Source organism: Papio anubis, chromosome 3 (assembly GCF_008728515.1).
Source record: "Papio anubis isolate 15944 chromosome 3, Panubis1.0, whole genome shotgun sequence".
Lineage (NCBI taxonomy): Eukaryota > Metazoa > Chordata > Mammalia > Primates > Cercopithecidae > Papio > Papio anubis.
The window spans coordinates 184,633,760-184,645,939 of NC_044978.1; the positions used below are offsets into that span (position 1 = coordinate 184,633,760).

General features: G+C 37.6%; 2 protein-coding genes across 2 annotated transcripts in view; both read left to right on the forward strand.

Moving 5' to 3' along the window:
• The window catches only part of ZNF721 (zinc finger protein 721), a 94,256-nt gene extending 89,894 nt beyond the window's left edge, over nucleotides 1–4,362 (forward strand). Inside the window, 3 exon segments of the mRNA XM_031664819.1 lie at nucleotides 2,157–3,248; nucleotides 3,414–3,882; nucleotides 3,966–4,362. Of these exon segments, the coding sequence (XP_031520679.1) occupies nucleotides 2,157–3,248; nucleotides 3,414–3,882; nucleotides 3,966–4,083 (1,679 nt within the window). The 3' untranslated portion in view covers nucleotides 4,084–4,362.
• The window catches only part of LOC100998436 (zinc finger protein 732), an 89,497-nt gene that overhangs the window by 28,020 nt on the left and 49,297 nt on the right, over nucleotides 1–12,180 (forward strand). The window lies entirely within an intron of this gene.

Here is a 12,180-nt window from a genome sequence, read left to right on the forward strand (position 1 = left end):
ACATCTCAAGTGACTCCTGTAGAAAAGCAAGTTGGATCTTGTGTTTTAATTTTGGCAATCAATCCCCTTATTTGGTGTATGTATTTTGAATGGAAACTTTATTTCATAAATATTTGAATAATTTGCTGAAATAGACTTACTCGTCTTATTGTTTTACTGGATTATTTTATTTTTGTCCGTTATTTTCTTTTTCTGTCTTCCTTAGTGTCTTTTTTATTTTTGTATTGATACACCTTTACTTCTTATTTTTTGGTGTATCTATACAGATACTTTTTTTCTGGTATCTTGAGAATTACATAAAATTTCTTTAAGTTAAAATAATATATTTTAAACTGGTAAAAACTTAAGTTGAATTTGAAAATTCTTCTTCATTATATCTGCCCTGAACTTCATTATTGATGTCAGTAATCATATTGTTGTTATATATTATTAACAGATTATGATGAACAGTTTGATCATTTTTATGCTTTCGGCTTTACAATTTTAGAGATTACAATGTTTTCTGTAATATGATAGTGGTACAGAACTTTGTGTATGTGCGTATCTTTTTCAGAAAGTTATGTATTTTCATACGATTATGTTTGGTTTTCCTGCATTATGTTATTTTCACGGGAAGATACTTCCTTGAGCATTGTTTTGGTAAGACATGTTTACTTTTTCAGCATTTGGTTATCTTGAAAGGTCTTTATTCTTCATTTTTAGGACAGTTTTGCTGGTTATATGAAGACCACAGTTATAAATAACACATCACTTTTATTTTGCAGCTCCTAAGATGCCCGTTTTGAGTTTGATTTTTGAAACTTTGCTTATGTATGTGCTTTGCTGTAAATCTGTGTGTAACCTAGTTGAAGTTTGTTGAGCTTCTTCCTTTTCTACATGCTTTTTTTTAACTTGAAAATTTCTAAGTCTTTATTTTGCATTTTTCACCTTCATGATTTGTTTGTTGTGTTTTTAACATTTACATTGATGTTCTCATTTTTCTGATTACATTTTGTTGTATGTTTCCATTTAGCTTATTCAGCATTATTCAGGTTACATTTTAAAAATTTGTACATCTTTGTTTTTATGTTGTTTTCTGAAAAATTTTAAATTGTTTAATTAGACCATGTTCTAATATTTTGTATACATTATAATATTTGCTTGTTATTTGGACATTAACAAAAAGCTATCACAACCTTTATAATGTTGCTTTGTCCTGACATAGTCTGAAGCCAGTTGTCTTTGATACAGATTATGGGAACCTCTTATACATGTTGGAAGGATGTGTCTTGTCTAGAATTTTGTGTTTGTTTTTTAGTTAAAAGGGTTTGTTCATGTTTCCTCTTAAGAGTCTTTAATCACTTGCTCTGTTGTCTGTATTTAGCACTTCAGTCTGCTCTTGAAACATGTACATTTGGTCTTAGCAGACCCAAGCTTTCCTTCCAAAGTATATCACCATTTCTTTCAGCACTCTTTTGTTATTGGAGGCAGAAACCAGTTTTTGAAAGATCCCCAAAAGCCAGAAGTAAGGATACATGTATTTTTCTTCTAAGTAAGAAGACAGGAGTTGACAGTTTACTTCTAATGGCACAGTGCTATATTGGGGAGGAGGAAGAACTGTGGTTGCTAAATGCAACAAACCTTCCTTCCTGTTCTATGTGGCTCTTCCCATTGTGCTTACCTGAGGCATTGCATGTAACTCATTTGTAGATTTCACTAAAAGGCATTTTGATCAGTATATGTTTGTTACATGTGTATGTGAAGAAATTATGGCCTGTGGTATTTTGTTATGCCATCTTACTAATGTACTTTGTATAAGTTTACATATTAGATTTTTAAAGTATATTCATATGAATCTAGTAAGCAGGATAGTTTGTTTTTATTTCTTTCAGCTATGTGTTCTCATTTCACCCAAGACTTTTTGCCAGTGCAGGAGATAGAAGATTCATTCCACAAACTTATATTGAGAAGATATGAGAAATGTGGACATGAGAATTTACAATTAAGAAAAGGCTGTAAAAAGAAGGCACAGAAAGCAGGTTATAATGAATTTAGTCAATGCTTGTCAACTACCCAGAGCAAAATATTTCAGTGTAATGCACATGTCATAGTGTTTAGCAAATTTTCAAATTCAAACCAACATAAGACAAGACATACTGGAGAGAAACACTTTAAAGAATGTGGCAAGTCATCTCAGAAGTTCTCAGACCTAACTCAGCATAAAGGAATTCATGCTGGAGAGAAACCCTACACATGTGAAGAATGTGGCAAAGACTTTAAATGGTATTTAGTCTTTAATGAATATAAGGTAATTCATACTGGAGAGAAACCCTTCATATGTGAACAGTGTGGCAACATCTTTACCACATTCTCAAACTTTGCTAAACGTAAAGTTCACACTGAAGAGAAATCTTTCAAATATGAAGAATGTGGCAAAGCCTTTAATAGGTCCTCAACCCTTACTAAGCATAAGAGAATTCATGCTAAAGAGAAACCCTTCACATGTGAAGAATGTGGCAAAATCATTACCTCATCCTCAAACGTTGCCAAACATAAGAAAATTCATACCAGAGAGAAACTCTACAAATGTCAGGAATGTGGCAAAGCCTTTAATAGGTCCACAACCCTTACTAAACATAAGAGAATTCATACTGGAGAGAAACCCTACACATGTGAAGAATGTGGCAAAGCCTTTAGTAGGTCCTCAGTTCTGAATGAACATAAGAGAATTCATACTGGAGAGAAGCCCTACAAATGTGAACAATGTGGCAAAGCCTTTAGACAATCTGCAACCCTTAATAAGCATAACAGAATTCATACTGGAGAGAAACCCTACCCATGTGAAGAATGTGGAAAAGCCTTTAGTCGGTTCACTACCCTGAATGAACATAAGAGAATTCATACTGGAGAGAAGCCCCACAAATGTGAAGAGTGTGGCAAAGCCTTTATATGGTCCACAGACCTGAATAAACATAAAATAATTCATACTGGAGAGAAACCTTACAAATGTGAAGAGTGTGGCAAAGCCTTTGGATGGTCCGCATACCTGAGTAAACATAAGAAAATTCATACTGGAGAGAAACCTTATAAATGTGAAGAGTGTGGCAAAGCCTTTATATGTTCCAGAGCCCTGAATAAACATAAGACAATTCATACTGGCGATAAACCTTACAAATGTGAAGAGTGTGGCAAAGCCTTTGGATGGTCCACATACCTGAGTAAACATAAGAAAATTCATACTGGACAGAAACTTTATAAATGCGAAGAGTGTGGCAAAGCCTTTAGACGTTCTAGAGTCCTGAATAAACGTAAGATAGTTCATACTGGAGATAAAACCCCCAAATGTAAAGGATGTGGTAAAGCCTTTAAGCGGCCCTTATATCTTAATCAACATAATAAAATTTTTACTGGAGAGAAACTCTAGAAATATGAAGAATGTGGCAAAGCCTTTGAATGATCCACAAACCTGAATGAACATAAGAACATTTATACTGGAAATAAACTCTACAAATGTGAAGAATGTGGCAAAGCTTTTGGATGGTCCACAATCCTGAATGAAAATAAGAGAATTCATACTGGAGAAAAACCCTACAAATGTAAAGAATGTGGGAAAACCTTCAAACAGTCCTCATACCTGAATCAACATAAGAAAATTAATGCTGGAGAGCAACCCTACAAATGTGAAGAATGTGGCAAAGCTTTTGGATGGTCCACAACCCTGAATGAACATAAGAAAATTCATATGGGAGACAAACCCTACAAATGCAAAGAATGTGGGAAAGCCTATAAACAGCCCTTACCCATGAATAAACATGAGAAAATTCATAATGGAGAGAACCCCTACAAATGTAAGGAATGTGGCAAAGTCATTACGTCATCATCAAACTCTGCTAAACATAAGAGATTTCATACTGGCGAGAAACCATATAAATATCTAGAATGTCATAAAACCTTTAATAGCTTCACAACCTAATTAAACATAGGACGATTCATACTGGAGAGAAACCCTACACATGTGAAGAATGTGGCAAAGCCTTTAGACAGTCCGGAAACCTTTATGTACACAGGAGAATTCATACTAGAGATAAAATCATACAAATGTAAAGGATGTGGAAAAGCCTTTATGCTGTACTCCAGCATTCTTAAACATAAGAGAACTCGTACTGGAGGAATGTCTTACCAATATGAAAAATGTGGCAGTCTTTAAATGCTCCTCAATCCTTTCTAATCATAAGATAATTCATAACGGAGAGAAACTCTACAAATGTGAAAAATGTGGGAAAGCTTTTAACCATACCTCTCTGTTCTAAACATAAGATAAATGACATTGGTGAGAAGCCATATGAAAATTTAAAATGTGGCAAAGACTTCAAATTCTTTTTTTTTTTTTGAGATGGAGTCTCACTCTGTTGCCCAGGCTGGAGTGCCCTGGCACGATCTCGGCTCACTGCAAGCTCCGCCTCCCGGGTTCACGCTATTCTCCTGCCTCAGCCTCCCGAGTAGGTGGGACTACAGGCACCCGCCACCATGCCTGGCAGATTTTTTGTATTTGTAGTAGAGATGGGGTTTCACTGTGTAGCTAGCATGGCCTCGATCTCCTGACCTCGTGATCCACCTGCCCAGCCTCCCAAAGTGCTGGGATTACAGGCGTGAGCCACCGTGCCTGGCTTTTTTTTTTTTTTTTTTTTTTTTTTTTTGAGATGGAGTCTCGCTCTTTCCCCCAGGCTGGAGTGCAGTGTCATGATCTCAGCTCACTGCAAGCTCCACCTCCTGGGTTCATGCCATTCTCCTGCCTCAGCCTCCTGAGTAGCTGGGACTGCAAGCGCCTGCCACTACACTAGGCTAATTTTTTGTATTTTTAGTAGAGACAAGGATCCACCATGTTAGCCAGGATGGTCTCGATCTCCTGACCTTGTGATCCACCTGTCTCGGCCTCACCAAGTGCTGGGATTACAGGCATGAGCCACTGTGCCCAGCAGACTTCAAATTCTCATCACATCTTACTGTGTGTAATTACTACTAAAGAAAACTAGAAATACAAAAAATGTGGCAGAACTTTTTACCAATGTTCATATCTTTTTGCATGTGATAGCATTTACACGTGAGAGTAATTGTACAAATATAAAAATACAAAAGCCATTAATGTCTACTCACATCTTACCAGACATCAGAATTTATAGTTAACAAAAGCATTATAAATATAATTTCTGTTGAAAGGCCTTTTAGAAAATATAGGCCATTAAAGCGAAGAAGAGTGTTCTTAAGACAGACAATACAAATATAAAGAGGGTTGTAGTGCCTGTACTTGTATCGTGGATCTTACTGTGTACATTTTTTTTTTTACTAGCGGAAGACACAGAAGCAGTTGCTCAAACTTTGTTCAACATCAGAGAATTTATATTGGAGCGAAATCCTATAAATGTAGAAAAACATCTGCTCAAAAACTGCAGCTTAAGAAACACTAGAGAGTTTATATTAGAAGATAATTTGTAGATGAAATAAATGTGGAGAAATATTTAGGCTAAAATTAAGACTATTTAAACATCAGAGGATTTACTGGAGAAAGAACTAAGGAACTAACACTTTACAAGGAATCAGAATATTAAGTGTGAAAAAATCCAAAGTTGAACCTGTTAGAAACTTTCTTCATGGGCCGAGCGCGGTGGCTCTCGCCTGTAATCCCAGCACTTTGGGAGGCCAAGGCAGGCGGATCACGAGTCAGGAGACCGAGACCATCCTGGCTAACACAGTGAAACCCCATCTCTACTAAAAATACAAAAATTAGCTGGGCGTGGTGGCGGGCACCTGTAGTCCCAGCTACTTAGGAGGCTGAGGCAGGAGAATGACTTGAACCCAGGAGGCAGAGCTTGCAGTGAGCTGAGATTACACCACTGCACTCCAGCCTGGGCAACAGAGGAAGACTCTACCTAAAAAAAAAAAAAAAAAAAAAAAAAAATCTGCATATGTAAGTTGAAAAGAAGTAGATTTTTGAAGACATTTCATTCAAAGTATTTTTTTACTTGAAAAAAAGTATAGATTTTTTGAAATAAAAACAAATAAAAAATTATTTGTTTTGAAAAACAATTCAAATCCAAAATTATAGTATTTCAACGTTCTCATTTATGTGAAAGCGTGTGATGAATTATTGCTGCATCAGATATTAGAAATTTCATTAGGTGGGCAGTATTCATGAACTTTTACATGAAAATGAAAGAGAAAGAACAGAAATGAAAGATGCCTGAGGAAAATCTAAGCAGTGAGGCTTTTTGTGGTTGACTTAGAGTGATATGCATGAGGTAGGTGTTCAGAGTAACATTTTGCATTATGGTGAGAAACAATCTGAATTTTAGTAGTAAATTGTTTTACCAATTGTATATTTATGTAATAAATTAATAAAATGCTGTAAATTTTAAAATTCTCTTTTAAGATCATGTGTGAACTTAATTTTTTTTTCGAGACAGAGTCTCACTTATTGCCCAGGTTGGAGTGCAGTGGCATGATCTTGGCTCACTGGAACCTCCACCTCCCAGGTTCAAGTGATTCTCCTGCCTCAGCCTTCCGAGTAGCTGGGATTACAGGTGTACACCACCACGCCCCGCTAATTTTTGTATTTTTAGTAGAGATCGGGTTTCAGCATATTCACCAGGCTGGTCTTGAGGTCTTGACCTTGTGATCCACCCACCTCAGTTTCCCAACGTGCTGGGATTGCAATCATGAGCCATCACACCCGGCCTTAGTTTTTTAAATAAAATTGTTAATGTGTAGAAGTTATTGTGCCTTGAATGATGTATTATGCCAGCAACTTTCACCTATCCACCTTACTGAAAGGTGTAGGTAAGAGATGCTAACAATGTACTATCTGATAACATAGCTGAATGACATTTCTGTCTCTTTTTCCAATGGCTTTAAACAGCAAGTAAAATGAATATTATTCCCGTGTTGCATTTTTATTCTTATTTAAATTTTTAAAAATTTTTTGTGGCTACATAGTGTAAGTATATATTTATGGTGTATATGGGTTATTTTGATACAGGCATACAATATGTAATAATGATATTAGAGTAAACGAGTTATTCATCGTCTTAAGCTTTTTTTTTTTTTTTTTGAGACAAAGTTTCGCTCTTGTTGCCCAGGCCGGAGTGCAATGGCGCAATCTTGGCTCACTGCAATCTCCGCCTCCCAGGTTCAAGCAATTCTCCTAAATCAGCCTCCTGAGTAGCTGGGATCACAGGCATGTGCCACCATGCCTGGCTAATTTTGTATTTTTAGTAGACATGGGGTTTCTCCAGCATTTATCTTTTATATTACCTACAATGTAATTATACACTTCAATTATTTTCAAACGTACAATTTTTTCTACTACAGGTCATTTTATGATGTAATAGTTATATCAGAATATAATTATTCATACATTCCTGAGTCCTGAATGGTTTTCAAAAATGTTTCCTATTTATCTTTGAACATGCATCATGTTCTGCAAACATACAGACTTCTAGTTTTAATTTACATGGAGTTAAATATATAAATGTTGTGCTCTAAAGATAAACCTTGGGTGTAAGAAAATTATGAAGCAAGCAATTGTGTTTGCATGAGAGTTTGTACCTATTTTCCAAAGAAAATAGCAATATTGGAACAAAGAAGTTTCTATTAATACTGTGGATAATTTACTAGAAATCTAGAAACCTAAAACATGCTGAATTAAAATCTATATTTTATTTTTACGTAATTACTGTAAATTCTAATGGATCATTGTTGAGAATCTCCCCATGAAAAGTGCCTGTTTTTTTTTTTTTTTTTTTTTTTTTTTGAGACGGAGTCTCGCGCTGTGGCCCAGGCTGGAGTGCAGTGGCGCGATCTTGGCTCACTGCAAGCTCCGCCTCCCGGGTTCACGCCATTCTCCTGCCTCAGCCTCCTGAGTAGCTGGGACTACAGGCGCCCACCACCGCGCCCGGCTAATTTTTTGTATTTTTAGTAGAGACGGGGTTTCACTGTGGTCTCGATCTCCTGACCTTGTGATCCGCCCGCCTCGGCCTCCCAAAGTGCTGGGATTACAGGCGTGAGCCACCGCGCCCGGCCGAAAAGTGCCTGTTTTTATGTGGTGCTCATGCTAGAGGTATACTTTTCTTGTTTCTGATTCTTTTTTTTTAAAACTTCATAAAGTATGTGAGCTGGTCAGAAATTATAAGAATTTTTTTAAAAAAATTAGTGCACAGAAAATACTTTTTAGATGTAATTTCACAATGTGTATAGTTATATTTTATTGGAACATTTCATTTTCCATATATAGATAGATAGATAGATAGATAGATAGATAGATAGATAGATTTTTTTGAGTCGGAGTCTCACTTGGTCGCCAGGCTGAAGTGCAATGGGACGATCTTGGCTCACTGCAATCTCCACCTCCCGGGTTCAAGCGATTCTCCTGCCTCAGCCTCCCAAGTAGCTGGGACTACAAGTGCACACTACCATGCCCAGCTAATTTTTGTGGTTTTAGCAGAGGCAGGGTTTCACCATGTTGGCCAGGATGGTCTCAATCTCTTGACCTCGTGATCTACCCACCTCGGCCTCCAAAAGTACTGGGATTACAGGCATCAGCCACTGTGCCTGGCCTGTTTTTATTTTCTAATTATTTTTAGTTTTCTGATGTCTTCATGTGTTTATCCCCAGCTATGTATGCTTCACTCGTCGTCTTTGTGTTATGGCTACAGTTTCCCAGTGTTCTCTTCATGCCATGTAATTTCACTTGGACTTTCTAGGCTCTGATGAGATGTTCGGAATTTTTAATGTAATAAATTGTTTTTAACTGGGGTGTTTGAGATTATAGCTTATCAGTGCAACATTCAGATCACTTAATTGAAGTAAGAGTAATTCACTGTTCATATGTAAGATGATTAAGTGAGCATTGTTTTTCTGTTGAAGAAAAATTGTATGAGATTGGAATACAAAGTGTGTTAAATGTAACATACCTTAATATATATTAAAGCATAAATATAAGTGGGTTGCATATTGTAAGCACCATATGAAGAAACACATCAGAATTTTGAAATCTCTGAAAACATATCTTCAAAATAAAATTTGTAAGACTTAATGGTAGATGAAGAATTTTACAGTTTTCTATGACTTAGCAAAACTTATTTTTCATGCTGAATCTTCTATTTTTGAGGGTAAATGTTAAGTGTTGGAAAAATATTAGAATGATCTGTGTAGATTCAAAATCTGCAATGATCTTTTTTTGTTGAGATTCATATTGCAATCTTGAGGTATTTGAGATTTGTTTTAGAGGATGCAGTTCATGTGGTACAGTTTTTATTTTCAGTCATCTAACTTTATCCAAGTTCTTGGTCACCTTCTCTGAAAAAAAATTTGGACATTATGGCAGCTATTGAATTCAAACATTAATTACATTAATGTAATTCAGCATACATAAGGTCCTTGTTTCTTGTTTTCTTGAGAGAAACAATTCAGCCCAGAGACAATTAATGAAGCAAGCAGGGAGTTCATTAAAGGAAAATAACACACCGAAGGAGGAGTGGATTGGCCCAGCTGGAAATAGCCTTGAGATTTACATGTTGCAGTTTTTATTATAGACTTTCAAAAAATTCCCACCTCTGTCTTAAGTGTCTGCCTCTGTCTTTGTGGAGTTTCCTGCTTCCTGGTAAATCTCTCCTTTTATCCTCACCAAGTTTCTGTCTAGGCCTATGAGATGCTTCCTTACTGTCAGTTGATGTACATGTGTGAGTTCCAGTGATCAATGAGTCTTAATGGCAGAATTGCTTATTACCACTACCTTAGGAAAATCATATAGCACTCAAATCTGTACTTACTATGCCAGCATATCTCTTAGGAAGTTTCCTTTTGCCCTTTCCCCCCTTTTTATCAGCATATAGCTAGCTACATTCTGACAGTTTAATCACAGTATGAGCAATTACTGGGTGTCTTAAGGGGTGTTTCTGAGTATTCTTTCTTCATAGGTATTTCCTGTCCTCTCTGCTCAAATTTAGCATACATATTTTGGGTTGTCTTTGGAGCATGAGGTTTTTCTCCCCCAGGGGCTTTTTCTGCTCATGTCTAACTGACTAACATTCCCTCCTCAATAGATTGAGACTCTAAAATATTTGAGTCTAGGGGCACTGTGGGTCTCTTGTAACTACTTCCTGGTAATATGAGATGAAGAATTCATCAGTGTCTCATTCTCTTGCTCTTTGTCAGAAAAAGATTCCCTCCATGTTCTCCCAGAAGGTTGGATTTGCAGTGTGCAGAGGAAATGTGTAGGGATATGGCTGTCCAGACGGGGAAAATAGGTCGATATTCCTGTTGCAGGACCATTTTAAGTCTGAGAGTTTCTAGGTGATAGGAAACAAACCTGGTTACTAGATTCAGTGAGCAAGGCTCACAAAAGAGAGAAAGGAAGACAAAAGCTAGGGATCCCCCCAAAAAACAGGATGTCATGAGAATTGGAACCAGGTGGCATCCCAGGAGAACTAGCTCTCAGTAGCATGTTTCTGATGGTGAGAGGCCTGGTTTGTAAAATCTCTAACATGGTCCTGGACTTTTCCTAATCTGTTAACCCAGAAACAGCATTTTTCTCCTAGCACAAGGCAGATTCTTTCCTGAGCTGCAGCTGGTGTGGCAAGACCTCTACAATTTCAAACTGCATCCACAAGATAATCAACTTGTTGCTGTCACTCTGTAACAGTCTGAGCTGTGGTTTCTATTTTGTGAGTCAGTTCCAGAGACAGGTTGTGGTAAGTTGAGGAGGCAATAATTATGTCAGCGATTCCTGTATTGGCACTTGAAATGCCAAACTCATTCCGGATAAAAAAAGAAAAAGAAGATAAACTGTTCAGTCGATCTGGTGTGAGGCAGTAAAGGGTAACCTCAAGGAAGCATCACCCGGGACAATGGAAATTTTAGGGGTGAAGGAAGCCAGAGTGCATGTGCTGGTCCAGTTTCCAGAGAGGGAGAGATAAGCCTGCGTTTCACATAGGAAGTAAAGTTCTGTAGTTGATAAAAATGGATGCAGAAGGTGAGGTCAGTTCCAAACATTGACCAGGGTCCTTGTTGGCTACCCAATATATGAGATCCTGCCACTAAAGTTGCTGCTGCCAGGGGAGCCAGACATGGGTCTTTTTTTTTTTTTTTTTTTTTTTTTTTAACATGGTCATGTTTCTAGTAGTATCAAAGAAAAGAGTTTTCTGAAAGAAATTAAAGACTTGAAACCTTTTGCATAATTTATACTAGCTTTGTCAACACCATGGACTGAGTTGACTCCAAGAAGGGTGACTGACGCAGAAGTCGGAGGCATCATTTTGGATGAATAGTCCAGCAGTTAAAACATTTGGGGGAGAATAGAAAATCTCATTTGATATTGAGAATATTTAGTGAAACAAAAAAGTTTGAGAATAATAATGATGCTGGTTGTGTTGCATTGTGCTGGGTCAAAATCACCCACAATGGTTCTGGAATTTACATCAGCACAGATGCATAGGAGTGCCTGGCCAGTGAGGGTAGCAGGGGAGAAAAAGGGGCTTGAATCAATGGAGGTGGGTTTAAGAAAATCTTTAAAAGCTGTTTTAGATTGTTTTAAAAATATTATGTTGCCAGGCGCAGTGGCTCATGCCTGTAATCCCAGCACTTTGGGAGGCCGAGGCGAGTAGATCACGAGGTCAGGAGATCGAGACCATCCTGGCTAACACGGTGAAACCCCGTCTCTAGTAAAAATACAAGAAATTAGCAGGGCATGGTGGTGGGCGCCTGAAGTCCCAGCTACTCATGAGGCTGAGGCAGGAGAATGGCGTGAACCCAGGAGGCGGAGCTTGCAGTGAGCCGAGATTGCGCCACTGCACTCCAGCCTGGGCGACAGAGCGAGACTCTGTCTCAGAAAAAAAAAAAAGTATGTTAACAGAGGGAAGGTTTTTGTATAGAGAGGTCTCTGATAGGTGAAGCTAAGTTGGGCTTGAGAAGTTGTCCGTTCTTGTTTTGTGGCCAAGTAGGCTATTCCTACCCTGAATGAAGAGGAATTCATGACTTGCTAATTGAGGCATAGGAAGAATTGGTAGAGTTTAGTAGTTGTGGAGTTGCCTGCAGAGTGCAAAAAAAAAAAAAAAAAAAAAAGTATGAGTAATGACCAGAGAACATTAGGCTGCGTGGTTCAGAATAGGGCGAAATTGGGATGCTTGTGGATTAAGAGAGACTGTTAAC